This window comes from Aspergillus tubingensis, assembly GCF_013340325.1.
Source record: "Aspergillus tubingensis WU-2223L DNA, scaffold_6, whole genome shotgun sequence".
Classification (NCBI taxonomy): domain Eukaryota; kingdom Fungi; phylum Ascomycota; class Eurotiomycetes; order Eurotiales; family Aspergillaceae; genus Aspergillus; species Aspergillus tubingensis.
In genome coordinates this window covers 2,696,466-2,722,675 of record NW_023336280.1, presented here as the reverse complement: position 1 = coordinate 2,722,675, position 26,210 = coordinate 2,696,466, and the positions used below count along the sequence as shown (strand labels likewise).

Sequence of the window (26,210 nt, the reverse complement as noted above, 5' to 3'; positions counted from 1 at the left end):
AATAATAGAGAAAAACAAAACGTGTGTATCTACATCCGGCTCCGGGGGCTACTATTCTTTCCATCCAGTCATTCCTTCTTGCGGCCTTGCTCATCCAAAAGATCACTTTGCTCATCAATTCCCGACCACTTTGGCTTCCCATCCGGAATATCCAGGACTCGCTTGCCGTAGAAGATATGGCACCTATACGACATCATAAGCATCGTGCAATCTAAGCCGGCACCCCAAGGACCACTTACTCTGGTTCAAACGCCTCGCGCCAGAGCTGTCGATGTTCATCATGATCAGCGCTCTCGATGGCCTGCGGAAACATCAAGCAGACATTCCGTCCCTCGTCCATAATAGGAGATCGACAATAGGAACAATACACCTTAGTCGGAAGCTTATACTCCTGGGTGTCATTCGTGGAGGAGTAGAACGACAGGCCTTCAGCCCCCTTCGTAAAAGCGAGATCGGATTTATGGAAAATAGCCGCCCATTGGAATGGCGCGCCTACACAGTCAGCATGTTTCAGCCACTACTACCTCGCAAGTAAGAAACTACGACACGGCAGACATACCATGCGTCACTTGACAGCCCCGACAGTGGCAGAATTTAGACTTCAATGGTCGGTCCCGGCTTAATTGATAAGTCACCTGGCCGCATTGGCATTTCCCACGCCATTTCACGGGACCGAATTCCTCAGGGGAGCGGATGCTGTAGGGCGGACGCTTTGTCCAGTCGTCTTCGCCGGATTTGGATTGGTTGTTCTGGGAGGGATAGGTGGCGCCCACATCGGGGAGAGGATCGCCTCCGTATTGAGTGTTGTTTGCCATTTTAGCTGCTGTGGGCTGGAAATGGATGAAGCTGATGCGGTTGAATAGGGAGGGTGGCGTTCGGAGTGGCAGGGGTCTGGAGTGGCAGAAAAAGGGTCTGGGAAGTCGCATAGCCTGGAGTAGTATGTACGCAGTGATATAGACTACCCTGGAAGTGTACTAGGTGAATTGGCTTGATCGTCTGCATGATGGCTATTTATTTGTCTTGAGGGCTGGTTCTTGGACATGATGTCATGGCGATGTAGTTGACGGGGCCCTGTTTTTGTGAGTGGCCAGAAGAGGGCAATGGATCAGAGACTGTTCTAGATAAGCTTATTTAAAATTATGATGCAGTTTTCTATTGACAGTATGCAGCAGTGGTAGGTAAGCTGGTGAGTTGTTCTAGGGTATATAAAGACTGCTGGAGGAGTATTGCTCATGACCCCATCGGGTTAGTGGCACTCTTTGGGGTCACGCGTCGAGGACCGCGCGAGAATCTCTCTCAATTCTTGGATCTTAATTTTACTACATTCATCAGCTTGAAGGAAAGACCCTTCAACCCTTTCCAGCCATTATGTGGTGGATATTCAGCCCTGCTGCAGCCACCGGCGTCGGTCGTTGAACTGGGATCAATTTCCGCCGAGACCCTCTGGGGCAAATGGGACCAAAATGCCAACCACCAAGCAATCCCTGAGGCAAACATGAAACACCCGCCTGCCCCCCTTATATGAACCAACTGGGGGACATGTCTCCCCTCATTTCGCTTGCTAATGTGATGAGTCCTGCGCCAATTGCCAATCAAGCGTTTCAAAAAAACGGTGCTCGGCCCCGGCTTTGACCAGCGACGCGCTGGAATGGGGACGAACTGCGGGTTCATGCAGCGACTTCACATCACACAGCTTTCCCGACACCAATCAATCACCACCGCGCCGTTGATTATTCACTCGCTCTTGCATCCTTCCCACGCTGCCTTTCTCCTGGCTCCCTAACGGTCTCTTTGTTCCACCGCTCCATCTCCCCTTTTAAGTTCGCTCCTCGTTTCCCTCCAGTCCATTGCAACCGTCCATGCCGCTTGTCTGCTCACCACTATGGGTTTACTGAGCCGGCTTCGCAGGCGGTCCAAGAGCCATAGCCGCGCGGGGAATGTGGCCACCTCCTACGACCACCTTTGCCTTGACTCCCACCACACTTTCGCCGGCCTCGACCTCACCAAGAAGCTTCCCCGACCGCTGCTGGCTCGCATCTTCACCTATGTGTGTCCGCACACCATCGATTCGAGCTATGATACCTCCGAGGAGTCGATGACAGAGGATGGCTGCATGCTCTGTGATATGCGCGACCTGGCACATTGTGCCGTGGTCTGTAAACGGTGGTATCTGGAGGCTCGGGCTTTGCTGTGAGTTTCTTTGTCCATTAATTCCGCTCTCTGCTGATCGCTGGTTTTAGTTACGCTCACGTCCGTATCGACGCCGTTCACTACTGCGAGCTCGAGGTCCAACTTGCCGCCAAACGAAAACGCCATTCCTTCTTCGACCGCAATGGTGAAGCGATCGATGCCCCACAAGTACGCTTGCAGCTGTTCATGCAGACTGTCCGAGATTCGCGAGACCTAGGGCGCATGGTGCTCTCTCTACGGATGCCGTACATGACACGCGAGGCCAGCAAGGCGGAGATTGCGCGCACCATCTCCGTGACGCCCAACATACGCTACGTTGACCTGCCGGCGGGGATATACAGCGATGACGCGTCGTGTCTGGCGTTGAAGCAGGAACTTATCGGACGGTGTCCGGATTTGCGTCGCATGACCTACCGACACGGCGCCGAGGGCAGCTTCTCGCAGTTGCCGGAAGCCCGTCTGTGGCAGAATTTGGAGGTGCTGGAACTCTCTCGACTATACATTGAGCCGCGGCTTCTTCGCATGGGGCTGGCCTCGTTTCCTAAACTCCGCGACCTGACCCTCGACGACCTGCCGTGGCTGGACGACTCGGCATTTGACCTCTCCGACACTCTGCCTCCTTTCCCAGCCGTCCAGCGGCTGACCCTTCGCGATACCCCGAACGTCACGGCAAGCGGGCTTGCCGGCGTACTCTCCCTGCCTTTGAACCGCACGGAACTACAATATTTGACACTATCTGCGACGGGGGTGCTCCCATCCACTCTGCACCAGATCCTGTCGGCTGCGCCGCAGCTACACGCCCTATCAGTCATTCAGGACGTATCACGGTCCTTCCCGACCGACCGGGTTCCGCCGCTGTCTTCCCGGTCGCTGCAATTACTGCACTACGAGATCACCTCGCCGGCGGGGTCGTACGGCCTGCCGCCAGTAGCTGCATCCTACTACACGTACCTGATCTCGTCGCTCATGTCGAACTGCCTGCCGGGACTGCGTGACCTGTACGTGCGCGACGCCAGCTTCCCGGAGACACTGCTGCTGGCGCCGCCCCCGCGACTATTCGGTGGCGGCGAGGGCGGACCACAGTTCTTCAGCGGAGGAATCTCGCAGCCCCTAAACGTGTACAGCAAGGGTCTGGACGAGCTAGAATGGAACTTTACGCCGTACGAGCCACCATCAACACGAGGACGGCGCGATGGCACAACCCGACCGGTGAGCTTCCACGACGCGCAGCTCAGTCGATCATGGGGCGGAGACGCACGCAAGAGCGTGCTAGTGGGCAATGGATTTGGTGGATTCCTGGCAGTGCCGGTAGACGATGGACGACCAAAGAGCAGCGGAGGATGGCGACGAGAGAGTCGACAAGATTTGTGGAGGTAGCATCGAGGCAGCATAGCGATTGGAGCAATATAATGATAATGACTATACCATCATCCACATTCCCACGCTCCCACCATACTATATATATAGTAACCACCCATCCCCATTACCCACCCAACACCCAATAAGGAACGAGAGAAGAGAGACCTAACATTCCTCCCCGACCACCAAAACCGCCACATCATGCGCCTGCAACTTGACCTCATACTTATCCTTCACACAACCCAAATCCTTACCCGTCCACGCATCACTTACCTTAAACCCACTATCTTTCTTCCCCTTCTTCCCCTTCGAATTCTTATTCTTCCCCTTTAACTCAGGCACCTCCCCCCAAACCGCCGTACGAGTCTTCACCCCATCCTCCGAATTCAACATCAACACAAACACCTCCCCAGAAGACGTCGGCCCAGACCAATACTCCGCCGGATGCTCGGCATCAAACGTCCAATCGGGATTATATCCCCATTTATACGGGTACGCGGGGCGCCCGATCACAGCGTCTTGGTGGAAGGTCAGCAGGGGTTTGTTGAGGAGGATGGTGAGGTGGGAGGTGTCGATGGAATCCAACTACACACAATACCATTTCAAATTAGCACATGTCCGTCAGGTGTATAAAGTAGGTGGGAAGGGAAGGGAGGGGAGAGGTATACAGGCGTCCCAATTATCAACGGCGCCTTCATCATGGCCCACAGAGCAAAATGCGCTCTATTCTCCGCGAGAGTCAAATTCCCATTCCCGACCTCCAGCATGTCCGGGTCCGGATAGCCCCAGAAGTTGGCGTAGTTCATGTAAAAGCTGTTTTCGTTGGCGATTTCGGCGATGCGGGACCATGTTGCTATTACCCACCCGCTTTATTAGTATATATTATCCATGAGGAGGGAGGTAGTTATAGAGCATGTATGTATGTATGGAGTTAGGGGGATAGGGGATAAGGGTAGGGTATACCGGTAATATCTCCCGACATGCGCCAGCTATTCCCCGTTTCATTCCCCCAGGCGTTCACATCCGCTTGGCCCCAGTCACATAGGGAGTAGAGGATCGTTCTGTTGACGCTGAGTAGGGCATCGCGCATGCGCTGGTACCGCTTTGCTGTGGTGGAGGTGGCCCAGTCGTATCCCGGTGGTGCAGCATCGGTGAGGTCCACGCAGGTGCCGTTGGGGAAGTTTGACCCGTCGGTAGTGTCGGGGACGCAGTAGGTGTATTGGTCTGTGAGGTTGGTGGGGACGCCGCAGTTGTCGTATTTGAGGTCTATCCCTTTGTCAGAACAGAGGTTATCGGTGAGGGACGGTGGGAGGGGGTGGGTACATACAGTCAACACCCCATTCAGCAAACGATTGCGCGTCGATTTCTTCGTAGCCGAGACTGGCTGGGTAGCCGGCGCAGGTGGTGAGGCCGGCGCCTTATTATTCACATTACTTTGGTTAGTGTGGTGGTTTCTTGGGGGTTAGGAGTGTGCTCACTGCTGTAGATTCCCAGTTTCAGTCCCAGGGCGTGCACTTGGTCTGCGACGCCGGAGATGCCATTGGGGAATTTGTCGGGGTCGGGGATGATGCGTTTGGTGGTGGTGTTGCGGCCGGATTTGACGGACCAGCAGTCGTCGACTGTTTCTGTCAGTAAATTGTGCCAATGGGTAGTGGGGATAATGGAATTTGGAGGGGGGGATATATACTGTTGATATACTCATATCCCAGATCCTTCAACCCCAGATTGACCACCTCATTGGCAGCAGTCACGATCTTGTCGGCGTCAATGTCGCAGCTGTATGCGTTCCATGAGTTCCAGCCAAGGGCAGGAGTACGGCCCTACAATTGATGATAATCTTCTTGTTAGTCGAGAAATAGACATGGTAGGAATGAAGGTGACATACCACGCCATCAGGTCGAACCAGGGCTGTAGCCGGCACTAACAGTACGGACGAGGTGAGAAGCCACCGCATCTTGCTCGATTCCACTCAATGGATGGATAGGTAGATACTGTGAAAGCAGACAGATCGGTGAACGAAAGAGAGTGAAAAAAAGCATAGCTTATGTAGCTGAGCTGGTCGTGCGGGGAACCGTCAATGATGCACCTGCAGGTCCGGTTAAGATCTGCAGGCGAGGCCAATAGTGTCCGGATTTGACTTCACCTGATTTAGGCTATCTGAAGCAGACGTCAGCATTGCGGGATAATGGTTCGGTGTTTGCATTGGGACAGGTTACCGGAAGTGCCGTGTTGGATGGGGAATAGTGTTGCTGCAGGTTGATGCAGGTTATATTAAGTGGTGATATTGTTTGACTTTGACGGGCGTGGACTGCGGGGTTGTGCTGGCATTTGCTGAAGGAATTAGTAAATGTATATCGTAATGATCTGGGATGAGGTATCAATAGATTTTCTCTGGTTCGTTTTGGAGGTATAATGCGATTGAGGTTGGATGTCTCGCGGGTAATTATTCATATTTAAGCGATATGCCACCGAAAGCTTCAAGATGCTTGATCGTACGATGACGGACTGAAACAGGCAAAGATGGACATGGAAGAGTCATGTAAATGCACCAATCGGTGTCCCATGCGGGGGTTCGACAGCAGGCCCTAAAATAGTCTGCTCAATGTCTTGGACATGCCCATAATTACGCAGTCAACAACTGCAATAGATACATATTATATAGCCATAACAGCACACTCATCAAACTTCATATCCACCCCCAAACAACCCCCTCAAATACCACTCAAACGTCCTCCCCTCCATCCCAAACTCCCCATTATGCACCTCCCCTGGCGGTCTCCAAAACCTCCCAGCCCCTTGCATCCCCTTGACCAGGATCCAAAAATCATCCGGAAATGCTCCCTTCCCTTTTACCTCCGCCGGCACCCTTTCCTTATCCTTCCACACCTCATCCATTAGACTGATCGGATACACTGTCTTTTTCACCTTCTTCCCAGAGTACTTATCCAGTAACTGTGCAATTTCATTATACGAGATACGATCACTCACGAAATTCAGCGTCCGGTTCTCCGACCGTTCCGGATGCTCGATCGTCTCAACGATAAACTCTCCTAGGTCGTCAATGTGCGTAAAATCAATAGTGGCATCCGCGTCGCCGAGAATATGCAGTGTGTATTCAGATGCATGAGGGTTCGTCCACGGACACCATATCTCCTCACGAGACTGGTTGTAGAAGTCCCCGCAGCCGATAAGGGTGTAAGTCATAGAGCCTGATTTTATAGCTGGATGGTGTAGACAGGCTTCGTTGGCGGCGGATTTCGTATTCCACATCTGTATTTACATCGTTAGTATTCGGTGTATAACATGGACTATGGAGTATGGAATTGATTACCGGATGAAGATACCCAACTTCATCCCCCGGCGGCCGATACACATGATGCATGCCGTATTCACTAGGATAGAATCTCCTCACACCAGACTTTGCTCCAGCATCTTGGATCTTGGATTGTGCTTGCAGCGCTTTACCGTTCAAGGCACTGATGATGATCTCGACATTGATGAGATAGTGGACGAGGTCGTCTGTACTGCAGGAGAGGATGTCCACTGATTCAGTGGATAGTCGACTTTGTTGCTCTGCTGTGAATTGCTTGTTTATAGAGCGAGCAGTGGATTCGGATTGCGGTGCGATTAATTGAAGGACCTCGTGGGAGGTCTTAGTGAGAAGGGCGCGCAGGACGGATTGGCCGATTTGGCCGGTCGAGCCGAAGAGGGCGATTTTCATGATGATAATGAGACAGACTGGAAGTATATGCTCCGATTATCGTGATGATGATTGATATCTCATCTGATTCCATTGATGAACATATGAACATGGCCATTACGTCATGGGTAGGTATGCACTCGGTTCCGCATTCCTTTAGATTGCTTGATCAACAGGTTCTCGAAGTATGACATACTTTTTGTCGGGATTAACTTCCCAGATTATTCATCGTCCGTGTTCTGGTTTGAGATGGTCGCGTGTCTCTTCCTGATATCCTCTTCGGCTAGGGGGCATTAAAAACTCCACAGACTGGAGACAGATTCAATTGCACAAGACCTGCTCACTCAGCTAGTACTCTCTCAAGTGGAACAGGATGGCTTTTGTGAACAATAGTGTAATGATGCAGGTACTATATACAGTGTTCTCCAAAAAGATCGCAATAGCAGAGCGGTTGTGTATATACAAGGCAGGGGAATGATTCGAAACAATATTGGGTAACCGACATCGTCACGCAAAAGGCAATAACAACTCGCACGTTGTAGGAATCGCACATGTAAAGCAACATCCACTCATGATTGTACCGAAATTGACACCCCAGTCATCAGTTCAATGCATATGGAGGCAGATCAGCCGGAGGGAAGCACCGATCAGTCGCATTTGGATCATTGCCCCACCACGAAGGAAACGACAGATTGGGCAGATTGATAATGAAGATGCAAACCTGCAGCAAGTTAGTCTGAGCACCATCAAGTCAGCGAAGACAACCTACCAAGGTCATGAGCTGCGTTCCACAATCCAGACCGACCCCCGTCAGGTAGTTGTACTTTCTCCACCATACCGGGCAATACCGAGGAAGGATGCCCATGAACAGGATGCAAGCCAGGAAAGACATGAAGAAGTTAGCAGTCGGGTACGTCGGAAATAGCATGCCCCCATAAAACATCAACGTAGGGTTGAACCAACGTTCCATGTCCCACCGGGGCTTCCACTTTTGCACAAGCCAGGTAAGAAATACAGCCCCGGCACCCACGAGGAAAGAGTAATACACCCACGGGTAGCGTTCACCGAAGAACTCCTTAGGACCCAGGATGCCCCAGATGATGGAGTTAGAATAGTAAACACGGGATTGCACAGCATCCCACGCCTCTGAGGTCCGCTGGCCAATCAGGTAAGGCCGTTCCCGGTCAACGATCAATTGCATGAAGCCGTAATTGATGAATGGACCGAGCACGGTGCCCCAGACCTGACCCCAGAACATCTCTCGCTCCGGGATCTTCATGTAGAACCCGAACTTATAGTCAGAAATGAGGTTGAGGTTTTGCTCCAAAACACAGTAACCGTACGTATAGGCTGAAAGCACGGCAGTCGGCTTCCCGGGGAACATGGCACCCGCCAGTAAATCACTGAACGAGCCCATTCCGACCTGCGTGTTGGCCACAGCCCACAAAATGCCGTTGGGCCAGGTGAAGATAAACGAAAATAGACAGATGACAATGAGGCCCCACGCTGACAGCTTCATGTTTCCTTCGTAGCCCTGAGCAATAGCGATCACCGCACATATTCCAAGCAGACTAAGATACCACCAGTGGGGTACCCGCTTTTGGAAGGACATGAGCTTGAGGTAGGGATCATCATAGTCGCTGCGCTTATTGCTCCATGCGTTCTTGAAATCCTCCCAGCCCGATTTGCCGTACCACAGGATTGCGTAGGTCATAGAGGCTGTAAGGGCGGCGAAGGTCCAGAACCAGTAGAACACATATGATGGAGCCCAGTAAGGGGACCCGTACTCAGCCAGTGCAGTGCGGTTAACCTCAAGGTTGGAGCCAACGATGGCCGTAACGTCGTAAGTGCTGCCATTGACAGTGTAGGTACCGGTATCCATTGGTGCAAAGTTCTGTGCGTTCATGGTGTTGGTGAAGTAGATGGCGGGATATATTATCCAGACACAGAGAATGATGAAGATACATTGGTTCATACTAGACCAGAGCGGTGTATAGTATGGATACATGTAGGTGATGTAGTTCCAATCAAGCGACAAGTCCAGAATACCCTATGCTCAAAGGTTAGCAGTCATATTCTACTTTGTAGGTATAGAGATGGGAACGGACAAATCCGTAGGTACCCGATCCCAGGACAAAGGCCTTCCAGTTACCATGGCCAAACCAGCAGATTAAAGGAAGAGAGCTCAGCAAAGGAAAAATGAGCTCTGGAAGCCACTCATACACAAAGGTGATAGATGCGATGATGGCAAAGTACTTGAGGGCTTTCTTCGTGACGGATGGGTTCCGATGCATCGCATTGAACAGTGCCACGTTGGGCAGCACTCCGGGATAATACATCTTCGGGGGTCGAACCAGGATATCACGGAAGAGACCCGCGAAGCCATATCCGATCATTTGAGAGGCCAACAAGAAGAACATAGACCACCCAGCGTTGAGCTTTTCGCCGTAGTAAAGTTCGATGGCAGACAAGGGGCCCATTCCGATAGCCGTGTAGCACTGTTCTTGTCAGCTTGACAAGCGCACTATCAGCGTGAAGGAAAGTCACTCACACTACCCCAGTAGGCCACAACAATGAGTGCATGCTCCTTAGCGTTCCAGGGACCTGGGTTCATCGACCATTTCCATCCAAAGAAGCTGAATTGCCTTGTGGGTAAATAACGAGCCATGGCATCACCCATGCCCCAGGATAGCAATTGGACGGCATAACTGGTGATTGAGTTGTAGTATGGCTTGAAGAAGTAAAAGGTGGAAAGTGCGCAGCCAACAAGCACCCAGAAGGTAGACAGAACCCAGAATCGGAAGGTTAGGATTGGTTCACTGCGTAGGTTGGATATCAGCCATGCGATCAACCCTGAGAATGGAACAAGAAGCTTACGTCGGGTCATTGCGAAGATCTACCGTCTTAGCCACCAAGGGTATGGGATAGTCCTTCAGGCGTGGATCGATGAACTCGTCACTATCCTCAGGGATAATACCCTCCCCGATGGGAACATCGTTGAAATTTCCCTTGAAGTCCGCCTCAGCAACGAAGCCCGGGGCGACTTCCACATCATGGATGTCCACAGACTCCTTGACCAGCAAGTCATCCTTCTTCTCATTGACCTCCACCGCGGGGGTGGAGACGGGACTGTCGGTTACCTCGTCCGCCATGCCAGTATTGGTTCAAGAACGAGACGATCGCATTGTTTGAAAAGAACCGTTGCATTAAATCTGTGACCTGATGTGGCCTTATATATGTCGTTCGCTGTGCTAAGCGCCATCTCGAGCACTCGTACACCCCGTTATCTGGAGGCAAGACGGCCAGAAACCGGATTACCGGATACGGGTCTATGTGCTCTAAGAGAACGATAACGACTTGCTAGCCACTGGTTCCAATTAGAACGGACTCTGTTCATTTCGCTAGTGAAAGTACTGGCTGGACTACACCATATGCGACGGCCAATTGCAGTTCCCCGCTTCGCCGGTGATAAATGAAATGCCCGGCTTTTCTCGTAATTTCCAATCGCATGAGCCGCTATGTAAATTGCTAATGCCATGATGCCTCTAGTTCGCCATCATCGAAGGCCATTGCGAACGATGTGCCGGGAACCCGGTCTCCAGGTGCGCTACGCTTGTATCATGGGTAATAGCGACGTTGTGGCAAGATTGAACGAAGCTTATACAGATACTAGTGCGCCAATTTCAAAATGCAATTGGCTTCTCGCGGTTTGTCTTTCAATAGTGGTTGGCGAAAATGACCCATTGCGATACACCAGGGAGACGGATGAGATATGGGGGTAATCTTATTGGCGGTGTCACACGTGGCCGAACAGTATTCCCGAAGCGAGTCTGATAACCATCTGCGGGGGGATAAGTCCATGAAAGGCACGGCCGCACACTGTTCTGAGAAATCACCAATCATCTTGGGAACGCGTACACCACCAACGGGTATCTTATCGCGATGGTAATTAAATTGTGATACTCAACGGCACAATATTCGCGCTGTTCGAAATTGGAGACTCGTAAGTGGTTGTTTTTGACTTCGCTTCTATCAGGCCGATGAGGAGGTGGCACAGAGAGTCCACCTTGCGTCGGAGCTCCAACGCATCTCCGAAGCATTGACCCGGGCGAGCACAGCACCCCTATGTACAGCGCATATACTTTGAAAATTAAGAAAAAAAGAGGCATGGACTAAGCGCTCGAGGAGGTTACTGACAGGCCTGAGAACAGGATGTCACAACATCGAGATCAAATCATCGTGGGCAGATATCGCCATGGATTCTAGACTCAGGAGGTCGGGTGCTTGGGAGTGCATTGTATCAGCCAATGATTCAGTACACCACACCGAATAACTTGATTGAGGCACGCACCTGTAGAGATAAGCACCCAGTGTAATCCTCGGTTCCCCACGGCCTCCGTGATTTAGTTCACCAGCTGATAGGATCTACTTTGTGTGTCTGGGTGCAGCCTACCATGGGATGGCATTAACACCTGATCATTCATGACTTTTTGTAGCGGAATAATGTTTGGGGCCCAAAACAGGCTTTAATTTGATGTCTCAGTGGCGAAGGTTCAACAACGAATATAATTGTCCGACTAGGCGGTACATGACCAGTGATAGTCACAGCATCGCCATATCGTTGCAAGATGCCATCAGCAACTCACCATCGGATGATCGTAGACAAGCTTTCTAGTGTGATGTGTAGCTTGCCCATCCTGGGCTGTTGACCTCTAATCAGCGTCGTTTCCTCAAACCCCTCTTTCATGCATGTGGCACACAAAACCAAGTGGCGCTGTATCAGCTAGTCGAGTGGGACTCATGGGGGTGTAAATTCCCTGAAATTGCTTCTTTCCTTGGATGTAATGGTAGATTCGGTGGCCAGAATCGACCTGCATAATATCACTCCGTGCATATTCAAAAACTGAGTTGCCTGCTCATGCGCATTGGTCTTTGAAAAGTTATCATGAATGGACTTAAGTCCAGAGGGAGCTTGGAGTGGCGCCCCTGCAGACAAAACGACTTTCGCGAGACTTTGGATGGGTGAGAGTTGGAGTGTCTAGGCATCTTACCTGCTGTTTGTGTCACATGACACTCTTGGCTGTATTACATTGATCTCCCACTGTCTCTCAGAAGAAGAATTCGCATTGACTCCCCTTCATACTCATGACTATCCAGCTAGGCTGTTGATTAGTGCACTGTTTACAGAGACATTGACAGAGCCAGTACCATTCTTGCCTTACAGATAGATACTTAGCACCCCACTAATGAGTCAATATGATAGGTTCGGCATGAACGCACTACGCCTCAGTGGGGGAGAAGCAATATGCTTCGCATAAAGAGGAAAAGGGGGGAAGGTGGAAGCTTGGTATTTGCTTGATTCCGCGAGTATCCTTATCTCGCCATATCCACTGTTCCTTGCATCAGCCTTACCACACCCAGAGGCATTATCGTTCGTACTGATAGTCCAGGCAATCATGCAATCAATTAGTAACACCATTACCTAAAGAACGCCCTCGGGAAGGGCAGATAAAAGTGCATCCAACTGGGTGGTTCTCTTGGCCTTCGAGATATCCTCGGTGTGGATCTAAGGTAGGTGATCACGGCGACGATGTGTCCACTTGGTATATCTCGAGATTAAACTAGATCAAGGGAAAGCTAGTCGTAATTGTACCAGGAACGTAAAGTGATGACCGTAGCAGGCTAAAGCCATTATATATTTCCACATGACGAGTTCCGATATCTTGGGAAATCTGTTATTTTCCCACCAACATGGCTATTATAGGAATAAGGATTGCAAGTTCTATGCATACAACGACCTATCACCTTTCTATCTGCACTTTTCTATGCATCATTTGCGATTAACAATCTCTTTAACGGTATCACCAAATCCTACCATACAGATCGTAGCCCATGCCGCAACCCCAATGCGAGGAACCACACCGCGAAACAGACCCTTGACTCCTGTTGTCGCAACGATATACTTGAATGTGGATAGAATTGTCGGAGAAGTTGGCCGGGCGGGATCATTCTTCATAGATTGCATTTCCACGCGCAACACCTGTAGAGTCAGCAATCGGAAGTCCTTATTTCACACATCTCAGCGACACCTACTTCGAATGGCTGGTTCCAGCAGCTCAGTGCACCACCAATAGTGGATGCCAGGATTTTCTCTCCAAATTTGAGTTTTTCGTCCTTCGGCTTTCCGTTGACCTTTCGGATGCTTTCTTCCGCAAAACGCGATATACCAATCCGAGAAGACCAGCCTGTAACCTGACGTAGCGCGACGGCGTTAACGCCTTTGTTCACTCCGCGAATTCCTTTCTCGCGAATAATTTGGAAAAACATTTCCAGAGCCCCGGGCACTCGGGCACCTCCAACACTCATCTTTGAGCGGGTCACTTCAACTGTTTTCATGCATGTCGTCATGCCCATCGTGAGATATGATTGCGCAACGCCACCGCCAATGCCACCCAGAACACCACAGACCGTAGGTGATGCATTGAACTTTGATCTGGCATGATACTCAATCTCACTTGATGTTACTATCAGAATGGCGCCTTTGGTGGAGGCTTCTAGCCAAGCCTGTGGCAATTAGTATGAGATGTGCCTAAGCGAGGGGGCTAGATGAAAGATATACGTACCCAAGGTATCAGCCCTTGATAAAAAGCAAGAAATCTTCCGCGGGACCAAGTCTTCTGGAATGCATCCCGCAATGTATCTTGCCGGTTTGCTGCCAACTGGAAGAGTAAGTCGTCAGGATTAACTCCAATTAAGATGGGTGAGAGTCAAGCATACATGGGTTTTGATTACTTCTAGCGGCTGTCCAAGAGACGTAACTGCGTAAAGTTAGAAAGGTTCTTGGCAAGTAGAGTTTCTCATTACCTTGAAAGATGTTCATTAACGCGCCGACGGCCAAGTTCCGATAGGGAATGGGGCGCTTCTGCTCGGCATTGACTTGCAAAGTCGGGGTATTCATAGCTACTGCTTGTGCCATGTTTCAGACGTTAATCCTCCAATGAGAAGAATATTTTGCCGAATCAATCGCTGGAATTAAAGCTCTAATGATTGACCGACCATCGTGATGCTCGTCGGATGCATCCGATGTGAACCTCGGATGTATCGGCTCTCCCGAAGAGGGGTGCCGCCGGGATCACATACCATTGATGCCAAGGAAGGGGATGCGTAGGAAGTGCAGCGTTGAGGGACAGGAACTTGCTATGTTAATATCAAAGCTCAATCTTCTACGTGGGTGTCTACCGCAATTCATGGTTTACCAACGGGCTACCTACACAATGCTGTCACAGGCTCTAGCCACCCATGAAAGACGCTCCAATACACCGTAGGTACATCCGGAAAATACAGCCGTTGAAGCTAATCCATCTAGATCCCTTCTCTCAACGGAGTCATTCGATACACATGTCCATGTATTCGATCCCAAGCTAGGCCCATATGCTGCAGGGAGAGCATATACCCCCGAGGATGCACCGCTGCAAAAGTTACTGGCGTTGAATCAGAGCCTAGCAAGGGATTACAACAACACTAATCTTGTCTTGGTTCAACCATCGCCTTACAAGAACGACTGCACGGTTATGATGCATTGCCTGCGAGAATTGAGGGATAGAGGCATCAGATCGTTTGGAATCGCAGTGTTAGATCTCGACACTATTACCGATGCGCAACTGAACGAAATGCACGCCCTTGGAGTACGAGGTATTCGACTCAACTTCCAAGCCGATGGGAAAAATGTCGACATTACACATTTGATAAGCCTTCTGAGTCGTACTGCTGACCGCATACGCCATCTTCCCAGCTGGGCGATCCAGTTGTTCGTTCCAGGATGGACATGGGACCGTGAGTACTTATCTACTAATGACAATGTATAACAGCTGTCGTGACTGATATGCTACAGTTCTGCATGATGCTGTTCGCGAGCTCCCCGTAAGGGTTATTGCAGACCATCTAGGTGGCTTGCGTGGCACATCCAAGCTACCTTCGGAGTTACAATCGACGCCAACGTCCCAACCGGGATTCCGCTCCCTCTTGTCACTAGCAAAGCAATCGATTGTCTATGTAAAGGTTTCCGGTTTATATCGTATGTCAGATTACTCAGCCTCGACCTTTGATGACCTGCAGCCCATCGTTCAGGCAATGGCGAGAGAGATTCCTGATCAGGTTATTTGGGGAAGCGATTGGCCACACACGGGCGATGGACACAACCGGGTAAAAAGGTCAATAGAAAGCAAAGAACCATTTAGGATGATCGACAACCATGCAATTCTACAGAGATTGCATGACTGGATGGGAGATGATGCCTACTGGAAGATGATGGTGGATAACCCGGGCCGACTGTATATTGATTGAGCATTTAATTTTGTTACACAAGCGCGTCACTGAGCAGAGACCATCAAGCTCAGGCAGCACATGAGTTTCTGTGAGAATTTAGCTATCCTATGAGTGCCGCCACTCAACACGAACATCAGTAAATGAAGGCCTTGCGCAGAGTATAAATAGACGGCTTAGTAATAAGATGCCAAGCCCGAGGCTCTTCGTTCTAGAAACAGAGACGAACTGCAATTTCCATCCTGCGCATGAGCCTCATTGTATCCTCAACAGCTACACTACTGTTCGCTGAAGTGCCATAGAAGCTATGGCTTCGATGAGTGAAAGTCCATCGGGCTCAACCCCTCGTCGTCATCGTCGAGGTTTACCTCGAAGTGTGGCGGCATGCCAACGGTGTCGACGACGCAAGCAAAAGGTGAGTGACACACCATAAAGTCAAATTATCACTTACTAAAGTAGTCAGTGTGATGGAAGAATGCCAACTTGCGGTTCATGCGCTGCTGCTGAAACGACATGCGTCATGTCGGATAGATTAGTGATCCAGCACCCATCTCTGAATTGTGATTGTGATGCCCTACGGGCCCAACTTGCTGCTGCTGAGCGACGAAGTGATGAGCTGTCTGAAAGGTGTCAGCAGCTAGAGACCCGTTTGCTCGAGGCTCTCAGTTCTGTTCGATCTAATGACTCTGGAATTCCAAGTCCCAATCCTCGGTCACCTGGGCCTAATTCTGCCGAGGCTATATCTCAGTCTGACCAACTGAGAGGGAATCCAGATTGTCGCTTCCTTAGTCGGATACTGAGACCAACCTTCTCACTGCAATTTAGCTCCAGAAGGGAGAACCGCAGTTCTATGAGCAGCGCTTGGGAGCTATGGGGTGATATCACAGATATCGAAGTTTCTGAAACAGATGGTTTAAGTCTCGACAATGACACGTACATTAATCTGGCTGGCGCGTTTTTCGATAGGCGATGGCCGTATTTACCAGTATTACATCGGCATACATTCGTCAACCAACACTTGACACCCTTTCTAACGAAGTCTGAGATGAGGCCATTGTCCAGTTTCATGGTAAACATCGTCTGTGCCATTGCGTCAACAGAGAAGTCATCACCCCAAACTCGCGACAAGACCCATCGGGTATTCTTCAAAGAAGCCATAAAAGACCTGGACCTGGTTTTGAGCGGCGAGAATATTGAATGTGTTCAGTGTCTTCTCCTACTGTGCATGTATGGCCATAATGAACCCCAGTCAGTCAATATGTGGTTCACAACCGCTATGGCCCTTAATTTAGCCATCGGCCTTGACCTTCACCGCAAGGAGAGCATTTCTGGGAAAGACATCATGGATGCAGAGATGTCTAAACGTGTATTCTGGTGCGCGTACGTGATTAATTGCAGTGTGGCCATCAACATGGGCCGACCTTTGGGAATCCAAGAATCAGATGTTAGCATGCCTTTGCCTATGCAGCTGACGGATGCCCAGCTTATTGAATCTATCCAGAGCCCCAATGTCGAGGAGTCAGTGATACCGCATGTGGCTGACACGTCAACATTTGTCCACATTATTAAGCTCCGTCGAATCAACGCCGGTGTTTACAAGACATTTCATTCCATCGGTTCTGTCCCAACTGATCCTGCTGACCTGGATCGGCTTCGCAGTGGATATTTTCTGGAGCTGAATCAGTGGATAATAACAGCGCCGCGCTATATGCAGACTTTATCTACTTTCCAGTCCACTGAGTGGTTCCAGATTGCTTTCCATCACGCCGTTCTTTCACTTTACCGTCCCTCACGTGCGGTCCCAATGCCATCACCAGATGATCTGCGGACCTGCACCGAGTCTGCCATTGGTCTGATAAGCTCATATAGCGCACTGTACGCGCGGAACCGCATTAAATATACGTTCATCGCAATTCACTCGTTGTTCTTGGCAGCCGTGACAATGCTGTATTCTCTGCGAGCGTTTGCACCCTTGCGGCAAGAATTGACCAAGCCGGTGATTCAAACGAATATATCTACGTTTCTTACCCTCTTCCGGGGCATTTGCGATGGACGTGCGGTCGGCGAAAAGTGTTGCAGGATTGTTGAGCGGCTTGGCCAGTCGATTATGTCCTTATTCGAACATGAAGATCAGGCAGACTTGAGTATTGATACCGAGTTCCAAACCTGGTTTGGTCTTAGAGCACACACGTTTCCCTCCAAGGCTAGCAACCCAGCCTCAGATGCCTATGCTCATGACTCACCGTCACGTCTTCCTGACGTTCAAATGGACCTCCCATGGGCTGACCTATTCATGGAGGGAATAGACATGAGCACGGCAGATGTTTGGAGCGTTCTGTTCTAATGTTTCTACGGAGATTGGGGAGTGATGTCGAGCTAATTGAGATGTATCAAGGTGGCGCTGGGGGTGGTTTCCATTCGCCACTTGCCCGTCGGCTACTATATCAACCGGACTGGATTGGAAAGAGGTCTCAGATCCACAACCATGATCAATCGTGCGGCAAAATCTAATCATGGCAGTTTTCTGCTCCAGGCCCAATACGATCTGTCGCGGTCTAAATACCTCGGGTCAATGGCTTGGACCCGACGCCGCAGACGAGATTTTGCCGATGCTAGTCAAGCTTGCTGTTTCTGTAATGTGCATCGGGCATTCGAACGGTCTACGTAAACGTATTTCTCATCCTAGGCACTCGGTATACCTATGTCTCTTGGTGAGGGGTGGATTGGAGACACCCATGAAGCGATTCGCGATCGGATGAGCCGATGAACGCGGCTGTAACCGGTTAATTTGTATCGGATAAATCCGATGGCAACTTTAATCCCGGTCCTGGAGACAACATTAAAAACCACCCAATCATTTGCACAAACGTTGTTCCTAGCCATCAAACCACCATCATGTTCAAATATACCTATCGAAATCGGGCCGCTTTTAGCGCTCGGCGCTATTTGTCGAAGCAACACTCCCTTCCTGCGGCCTATTACCGCGGAGGCACCTCGCGCGCCGTCATGTTCAATCAGGCCCATCTCCCTCCTCGCTCGGAGTGGGACGCCATCTTTCGCTCCGTCATTGGCAGCCCTGATCCATACGGACGGCAGCTTGATGGCCTGGGAGGGGGTATCTCCAGCCTCTCCAAGGTATGCGTGGTGGGGAAATCCACCCACCCCGATGCCGACGTTGATTACACTTTTGTGTCGTTGGGGGTCAAAAATTCCGATGTCGATTACTCCAGCAACTGTGGCAATATGATCAGTGCCATTGGTCCCTTTGCCCTTGACCAAAAGCTTGTTTCTTCCCAAACGCCCGAGTCGGCTACTGTACGCATCCACAACACAAACACGGGGAAAATAATCACTGCCTCCTTTCCCGTGGTGGACGGCGAGGCTGCCTCTAGCGGCGACTTTGCTATTGATGGCGTTGCCGGCACAGCTGCTCGGATTCAATTAGATTTTGTCAATCCGGCTGGCTCGGTGACCGGGAAGATGCTGCCGACGGGGCAGACAAGGGACGAGTTCGACGGTGTTCCAGCCACATGTATTGACGTGGCCAATCCATGCGTTTTTGTTTCGGCTAGCAGCTTGGGCGTCCGCGGTGACTTGACTCCAGACGAGATTGCCGCTCATCCCGACCTTCTGCAAAGGCTGGATTCTATCCGGCGCCAGGCGGGGGTCAAGATGGGTATAGCACCGACTACCGATGCTGTTCCAGGAAGTATTCCCAAGGTTTGCATGGTGTCGCCACCTCAGGAGTCCAAAGGGAAGGACTCTGTCGACCTGCTTGTGCGGGCCATTTCTGTGGGACAGCCGCACAAGGCAGTTCCTATCACTGTCGCGTTGGCTGTTTCTGCAGCTGCTCGTGTGGTAGGTAGTACTGTCGAGGATGCAACCAACAAAGATCGCGTCAGTGATGCTGGTCTTACAATTGGTCATGCAAGTGGAAATTTGCTTGTTGGGGCCAAGTTCGAGGAGGATCAGCTTACGGCGGCAACTGTCTTCCGTACTGCGCGTCGGCTCTTTGAGGGCCAGATTTATTGGAAGAGTTAAATAATTCGAAACCAGAAATTCAATGAACCGTGCTTGAAGTTTTCTCTCATTGTTAAGCGGGGGCAGTCGCCAGTACCGATTGTAATGGTACTTTGCTGTAAACGTAATATTATTATAATACAAACCTAACTTGTCGGGACATTTGACAGTAGCCAGGCACCCACCAAGTACTCCACCTCTGCTGTTTATGTGAGTTCTTCTCCTTCCCAACGGGATCTATTTTCGGGAATGAAGAATCTAAAATAGAAATAATGCAACATTTGGTTGGCATTGTCTCTCGATATCACGATCTCTACTGAGTCAAAGTATCTTGCGTCTGCCTGCGTCAAAGCTTCACTGGCATGATCATGAGACGATTGTGCACTAGACAGTGATCTGCATATCACTCCATATAAACCACAATATCTTATTGGTCCATTCGCCACGGTGAGTCGTTTAGTAAAGTCTGTCGGAGCATCCGATGGGAAATGGGTGCAGCGATACTCATACCCACCTGGGGTACCAAACCCACACTGGATGATTAGGCGATCGAGACGAGGGACAGAAAGGACAACGCCATACAGCCATGGATATCCTCCAATCAAACAAGAGTAGATATAATGACTTGAATCGATCATGTCATGAGGTATCTGCACCCCGCTTTTTCTTCCTTGACTCCAGACGCTCTTCCCCACGGGGGATCAGACGTAAAGTACTTAAGACGCCGAGTAACTTTATGAAGCAGAGGACACACAAGAAAGCAACGTGAAAATGGTAGGCCTTACTCTCCCTGTGGTTGGCACCCAGCTACAAGTCGCTCTGGTACTTCTTATCGTTGCTCCTTCGTTCATTCTCTTCGGATACAACCAAGCGGTCTTGGGCAGTCTACTCAGCCTCCAAAGTTGGGTGTCAGTGTTCCCAGCCATAGACACTATAAACACCTCGGGAGCACAAAGGTCCCATAACTCGACATCCCAGGGTGCATGCAATGCCTCGTTTCAGATGGGATGTCTGATCGGTGCTCTATCCCTTTCTCTTTACGGCGACAAACTCGGACGTCGAAAGACAGTTTTCATCGGAGCTGTGATCACCGTCGTCGGCCAGGCTCTTCAGGTCTCCGCAACCACATTGATCCAGTTGGTCGTTGGACGAGTTGTCCTAGGGTTCGCTATTGGCCAAATCAGCGGCACGGTACCTGTATGGCTCTCGGAATGTGCCTCGCCGAAGTACCGCGGACAACTGGGAATCTGTACGGGTATCTTCATCAGTACGGGATACACATTGTGCAACTGGATTGATTTGGGATTCAGCTATCTACCCTCTACCACTGGACAATGGAGAGCTCCGCTCGCTATTCCCTTCCTCTTCTCGGCAATGATACTGGTTTCTGCTTTCACGTTCCCGGAGTCACCTCGTTGGCTAATATCTAGAGGTCGGGTCGAAGAAGCCACGGATAGTCTCTGCCGCTATCGAGGAAAGGATGCGCATGATGAGATGATTATGGGAGAGATAGCCCATATTCAGCTTGCTTTGGAGGGGAGTGGGACCATGTCCATCCTGGATATCTTCGATCGCAAGGACAAGACGCGTCTCTTGTTGCGTTTTTGGCTCTGCATGGGGCTGAATTTCTTCCAGCAGGTGAGTTGGCGACCTGTTGCAAGACTTCAATTTGTATATGTCACGATTGCTAATTTATCAGGCCTGCGGAGGCAACCTCATATCCGTTTACAGTTCCACCATCTTCGAAAACTACCTACACATGACGCCCACCATGTCTAGAGTCCTAGCGTCCTGTGTACTGTCATGGAAAACTCTCTGCTGCATAATAACATTTTGGACTATCGACAACTGGGGCCGTCGACTATCCTTCATGGTAAGCGGAGCCGGGATGTCCGTTTGCATGGCCGTGCTGGCCGTCACCACCGGCTTGGGTAAAATCACGCATCCAATGGCAATAGCATACGTTGCCTTCATGTTTGTCTTCAACTTCTTCTACCCAATCGGCTTTATGGGAGGCAACTTTCTCTATACAGCTGAGATTGCGCCTGTGCGTCTGCGAGCGGCCATGTCTTCGCTCGCAACTGCTAACCATTGGCTATGGAATTTGGTGGTCGTTTTGGTTACGCCGGTTGCTATTGATACGATTGGGTGCTGGTACTACGTGATATATGCGCTCATATCTGCGACGATCCCGGTCTGCGTGTACTTCTTCTATCCGGAGACGATGCACCGTAGTCTGGAGATGCTTGATAGGGTGTTTGTGGATGCCCCTTCAATCTGGAAGATTGTGCCGATGGCCAGGGGGTTACCGCTCGGGGAAGTCGGCACAGCAGAGAGTGGAGGTAAACTGTCTGAGGAAAAAAAAGCGGAGGATGTTGATGGTAATGTTGAGATGAGGGAATATGTCTAGATGGATAAGCTGGACAGCGTTGCTATTGTCATTAATTGTTCCTCGGATAGAGGAGATGCGATGTGCTCATCGGCTCAGCCGACGGAACCATCCGAAGCCGCCACCAGGATGACCGAGGTGTAAATCAGCCACAGCTGGAGTTGTTACATAAACCCTTGTGATTTATTTATATCTTCTGTCTTATCCAATAAATCACCCTTGTTTAGCAATGCATCAGCAAGATGATTAGAACACGAGTGAGCGGTCCCAAGTTAGCCAGAGGCTATGCCTCGCACACCCATGTGCCAATCAGTCGACTTGAACAACACAAAATAAACATATCCCAATTCCCTTCCGCCATCCAATCACTCAGAAAGCGGTAACTACTCATCTCACCTACACTGAACCATTAGTGCCCTACTAATATCCACCCTCAGATACAATCGCCCTCTAACATACGCCGAAAAAGTTCTCTATAGTCACCTCGACACCACCTTCGACGAGCGCATCGAGCGCGGCAAGACCCAGCTCAAACTGCGCCCGCAACGCATAGCATGTCAAGATGCGACAGCCCAAATGGCTCTTATCCAGTTCATGTCTGCTGGACTAGACACAGCTGCCGTGCCCACGACAGTCCATTGTGATCATTTGATCGTCAGTCGTGACGGCGAAACGCAGGACCTCGCGCGAGCGCTCGATAATCATAAAGAAGTGTACGATTTTCTCGAGTCCGCATGTCAGAAATACAACATGGGGTTCTGGAAGCCCGGCGCAGGAATCATTCACCAGATCGTGCTGGAGAACTACGCCTTCCCTAGTGGGATGATGATCGGGACGGATTCGCATACCCCCAATGCAGGGGGTCTGGGCATGATAGCTATCGGAGTCGGCGGTGCTGATGCCGTGGACGTGATGGCTGGATTGCCACTGGAGCTGCAAGCGCCCAAGGTATTGGGTGTTCGTTTGACGGGGCAGTTGTCCGGATGGGCTTCGCCGAAGGATATTATCAATGCCGTGGCTGGGACGCTTTCGGTCAAGGGAGGAACAGGGTCCATTATTGAGTACTTTGGGCCTGGGGCGCAGACTTTATCAGCTACTGGAATGGCAACGGTTTGCAATATGGGTGCAGAGACGGGTGCCACGACGTCCATCTTCCCTTATGCGCCACAGATGGCGGATTATCTTCGTGCTAACCATCGCCGTGAGATGGCTGATGCGGTTAAGAGCATTGCGCCGGAGCTGCAGGCTGACCAGGGGGCTGAGTATGATAATGTCATTGAGCTGGATCTGTCAACTCTCGAGCCACGCATCAATGGGCCTTTCACGCCGGACTTCTCCACGCCGGTTTCGCGGTTCGGCGAAGCCGCAGCGGAGAATCAGTGGCCGGGTGAATTGACGGCAGCTTTGATTGGTTCGTGTACTAACTCTTCATTTGAAGATATGGGACGTGCAGCTAGTCTCGCTCAACAGGCATTAGATGCAGGGTTGGAACCGAAGATGCCGCTTTTGGTATCCCCGGGTAGTGTTCAGACGCGAGAGACGTTGAAAGATGCTGGCATCTTGCCAGTCTTTGAGAGACTCGGTGCGACGATGCTTCCCAACGCCTGTGGCCCATGCTGTGGGTCTTGGGATAGAGTTGACATGCCAAAGGTATAGTATTGCCATTCCACTTCCCACACGACTTCATTTTTGACCGTATAACTAGGGCACCCCCAACTCCATCATTACCTCCTACAACCGGAACTTCTCCGGTCGATTGGACTCCAACCCAGCAACCAACGTCTTCCTAGCATCCCCCGAGCTCGTCATTGCAAAGGCCTTCTCCCGCGACCTATCCTTCGATCCAACCACCGACACGCTCCCTACACCAACTGGAGAGCAATTCCATTTTCTCCCGCCAACCAGCGACTCCCTCCCCTCAAAGGGCTACCTCTCCTCCGACTCAGCCTACGCACCCCCACCTGCAAACCGAGACAACATCTCCGTCAAAATTGACCCTTCATCTCTCCGCCTCCAAAAGCTCTCCCCATTCCCACCCTGGCCCGGACACGACTTCGAGAACTGCGCCATCCTAATCAAGACAGCTGGAAAATGCACAACAGACCACATAACCCCCGCCGGCCCGTGGTTCCGCTACCGTGGACACCTCGAAAACATCTCCAACAACACGCTAATTGGGGCAACCAACGCCGAAAACGGCAAGGTGAACAGTATTCGGAACCAGCTCACGAAGCAAGACGGACAGGAAGTGCCCGCTACAGCACGTCACTACAAAGAAAACGGCGTGCCGTGGGTGGTTATCGCAGACCATAACTACGGCGAGGGCAGTTCGCGGGAGCATGCGGCGCTGCAGCCGAGGTATCTAGGTGGTGTGGCGATCATCGCAAAGTCCTTTGCGAGAATTCATGAGGCGAATCTGAAGAAGCAGGGATTGTTGGCGTTGACGTTTGAGAATGAGCAGGATTATGATAGGATCAGGGCCGAGGATCGGATTAGTATTATGGGTCTTGGAGAAGGGGAGTTTGTTCCGGGGAGCACTTTGAGGTTGGTGGTCAATGGAGGCGAGTGGGAGGCTGTGCTCAGACATAGTTTTACAGAGGAGCAAATTGGGTATTTTAGAAGTGGGAGTGCGTTGAACCTTATGGCAGGGAAATAGTTAGATGCTATTTATAGTCGACGTGTATTAATATGCTATATCATGCTCTGACCAAATCATAAATCGCCCAGCGCCAGCACTATCCTCCGCAACGCCTCCTCAAGATACTCCCTCGGGTGCGTGAACACAATTCTGAACCACCCACTATGCTCAGATCCAAACAACACCCCACTAGCCAGGAAGACCTTCCTCTGCAGCAGAAGCTGCATCACCTTGTCGCTGATCGCGTCACCCAAATCTGCAGTCTGCTCGGGGTGTAACTCGCGGTACCTCTTACCCAGATTAACCCAGAGGAAGAACGCAGCATTAACCCCCGGAGCATATTCAATCCCATTCTCCCTGAGTCGCTGAACAGCGAATGCATATGACTCAGACATCCTCTGCCGATTAAGCTCGATATACCTCGTAGTAAATTCCGTATCTTCAAGGACCGTAGCTGCGACGTGTTCCGAAACAGACGAGGAATAACTATACAGCGAAACACCCTGCAACGCCTTGTGCAGAGTGGGGTTATTCTGAGAGATGATTACCCCGAGTCGAATACCATTGGCGCCGAAATCCTTGCTCATTCCCCACAGTGCATGGACTAGACTAGGATCGATAATGCCAGTTGTGTTGATGGACAAGGCGGACTCAAAGGGCACGGGGATATGCTCGTCAACGGTGTTCTCCCACACAGACAGCGCATATATTTCATCGCTGATCAAATGAATTTGATATTTCTGACACAGCCGCATCAGATGAATGATAGTTTCCCGGGGGTAGCACCGACCCAACGGATTATGTGGATGGCAGAGCATCAAGGCACGGACTTTCCGGCCGGTGTTTTGCTGAAACGTGAGTAGTGCGCGCTCATAGCAGTCCACGGCTTGCAGACTGAATGGGTCAGAGTCGTCAAATTCTACAGGGACGACTGTCGCCCCGGGGCGGAGGGACATGTCTGGGATGAAGGTGCCATAGTAGGGTCTGCCCAAGAGGATGCCTTCGCCGGGGTCGGTGAAGGCCCATGAGATGTGCTCAATGGCGGAGGAGACACCGTTTGTGACGAGGAGGTCGTCGATGGTCAGTGGTTTGAATGGGTGAAGGTGTTTGTTGAGGAATGATACCATGGCGCGTCGGAGGCGCTCTGCGCCAATGGCACCGTCATTGTAGGTGAGGTACTTGGCTGGGAGGGTGAGTTTCGTGGTGTTGATGTATTCCAGTAGGTAGTCATGCATCAGTGCGTTTTCGGCAACTCCTACGTTCACGTAGCCGTCGGGTTTGGTTGTAGGACACCATGGGTTCTTGAGGATGTCCCACATCAGGTTGTTGGATGAGGAGACGACTGTGCGGGCTCGGTTGGAGAGAGGGGAGGGATCCATGTTGGTGGATGAATGTTTTGTATGCTCCAATTGGGGTGGCTTGGTGATTGAGATGGGCTTTGGGTGCCAGAAGAGAAGTGAGGATTTGACACACGTGAGGAGGGAATCCACTGGATGAGGCGGATAGCTGTGGATCAATTCTTGGCAGTTCTAGATAATCATCAGAATTTCGAGATAGGTAAAAGTCGTATGAGGCTATTCAAGGGATGGTAT

The 26,210-nt window shown here is 50.8% G+C and overlaps 11 protein-coding genes across 11 annotated transcripts; 5 read left to right on the top strand and 6 right to left on the bottom strand.

The window, feature by feature from the left end:
- Positions 1–68: 68 nt before the first annotated feature.
- On the bottom strand, positions 69–815 carry AtWU_04655 (GFA family protein; the record flags this gene model as incomplete). Its single annotated transcript, XM_035499766.1, has 3 exons — positions 69–183; positions 240–492; positions 560–815. 3 exons carry the CDS (start codon positions 813–815, stop codon positions 69–71), a joined length of 624 nt encoding a protein of 207 aa, XP_035355659.1.
- A 1,067-nt stretch (positions 816–1,882) lies between these two features.
- On the top strand, positions 1,883–3,567 carry AtWU_04654 (F-box domain protein; the record flags this gene model as incomplete). Its single annotated transcript, XM_035499765.1, has 2 exons — positions 1,883–2,190; positions 2,241–3,567. 2 exons carry the CDS (start codon positions 1,883–1,885, stop codon positions 3,565–3,567), a joined length of 1,635 nt encoding a protein of 544 aa, XP_035355658.1.
- Positions 3,568–3,714: 147 nt separating this feature from the next.
- Positions 3,715–5,503, bottom strand: AtWU_04653 (glycoside hydrolase family 27 protein; the record flags this gene model as incomplete). The annotated part of the gene is made up of 7 exons (XM_035499764.1): positions 3,715–4,134; positions 4,218–4,402; positions 4,513–4,815; positions 4,877–4,966; positions 5,028–5,168; positions 5,237–5,369; positions 5,435–5,503. The coding sequence occupies 7 exons, from the start codon at positions 5,501–5,503 to the stop codon at positions 3,715–3,717; spliced, it is 1,341 nt and encodes a 446-aa protein (XP_035355657.1).
- A 725-nt stretch (positions 5,504–6,228) lies between these two features.
- On the bottom strand, positions 6,229–7,270 carry AtWU_04652 (NAD(P)-binding protein; the record flags this gene model as incomplete). Its single annotated transcript, XM_035499763.1, has 2 exons — positions 6,229–6,819; positions 6,881–7,270. 2 exons carry the CDS (start codon positions 7,268–7,270, stop codon positions 6,229–6,231), a joined length of 981 nt encoding a protein of 326 aa, XP_035355656.1.
- A 580-nt stretch (positions 7,271–7,850) lies between these two features.
- AtWU_04651 (OPT family oligopeptide transporter) lies at positions 7,851–10,401 on the bottom strand (the record flags this gene model as incomplete). The annotated part of the gene is made up of 5 exons (XM_035499762.1): positions 7,851–7,970; positions 8,019–9,299; positions 9,358–9,747; positions 9,801–10,068; positions 10,127–10,401. 5 exons carry the CDS (start codon positions 10,399–10,401, stop codon positions 7,851–7,853), a joined length of 2,334 nt encoding a protein of 777 aa, XP_035355655.1.
- Positions 10,402–13,079: 2,678 nt separating this feature from the next.
- Positions 13,080–14,225, bottom strand: AtWU_04650 (mitochondrial DNA replication protein; the record flags this gene model as incomplete). The annotated part of the gene is made up of 5 exons (XM_035499761.1): positions 13,080–13,289; positions 13,343–13,813; positions 13,873–13,968; positions 14,027–14,067; positions 14,114–14,225. 5 exons carry the CDS (start codon positions 14,223–14,225, stop codon positions 13,080–13,082), a joined length of 930 nt encoding a protein of 309 aa, XP_035355654.1.
- A 298-nt stretch (positions 14,226–14,523) lies between these two features.
- AtWU_04649 (amidohydrolase 2) lies at positions 14,524–15,592 on the top strand (the record flags this gene model as incomplete). The annotated part of the gene is made up of 3 exons (XM_035499760.1): positions 14,524–14,570; positions 14,616–15,082; positions 15,141–15,592. The coding sequence occupies 3 exons, from the start codon at positions 14,524–14,526 to the stop codon at positions 15,590–15,592; spliced, it is 966 nt and encodes a 321-aa protein (XP_035355653.1).
- A 286-nt stretch (positions 15,593–15,878) lies between these two features.
- AtWU_04648 (Zn(II)2Cys6 transcription factor) lies at positions 15,879–17,915 on the top strand (the record flags this gene model as incomplete). Its single annotated transcript, XM_035499759.1, has 2 exons — positions 15,879–15,986; positions 16,035–17,915. The coding sequence occupies 2 exons, from the start codon at positions 15,879–15,881 to the stop codon at positions 17,913–17,915; spliced, it is 1,989 nt and encodes a 662-aa protein (XP_035355652.1).
- A 551-nt stretch (positions 17,916–18,466) lies between these two features.
- On the top strand, positions 18,467–19,612 carry AtWU_04647 (DUF453 domain protein; the record flags this gene model as incomplete). Its single annotated transcript, XM_035499758.1, has 1 exon — positions 18,467–19,612. The coding sequence occupies one exon, from the start codon at positions 18,467–18,469 to the stop codon at positions 19,610–19,612; it is 1,146 nt and encodes a 381-aa protein (XP_035355651.1).
- A 750-nt stretch (positions 19,613–20,362) lies between these two features.
- Positions 20,363–24,636, top strand: AtWU_04646 (aconitase; the record flags this gene model as incomplete). Its single annotated transcript, XM_035499757.1, has 4 exons — positions 20,363–21,229; positions 21,291–21,972; positions 22,450–23,630; positions 23,686–24,636. The coding sequence occupies 4 exons, from the start codon at positions 20,363–20,365 to the stop codon at positions 24,634–24,636; spliced, it is 3,681 nt and encodes a 1,226-aa protein (XP_035355650.1).
- Positions 24,637–24,692: 56 nt separating this feature from the next.
- On the bottom strand, positions 24,693–25,997 carry AtWU_04645 (putative aminotransferase; the record flags this gene model as incomplete). Its single annotated transcript, XM_035499756.1, has 1 exon — positions 24,693–25,997. One exon carries the CDS (start codon positions 25,995–25,997, stop codon positions 24,693–24,695), a length of 1,305 nt encoding a protein of 434 aa, XP_035355649.1.
- Positions 25,998–26,210: the final 213 nt, after the last annotated feature.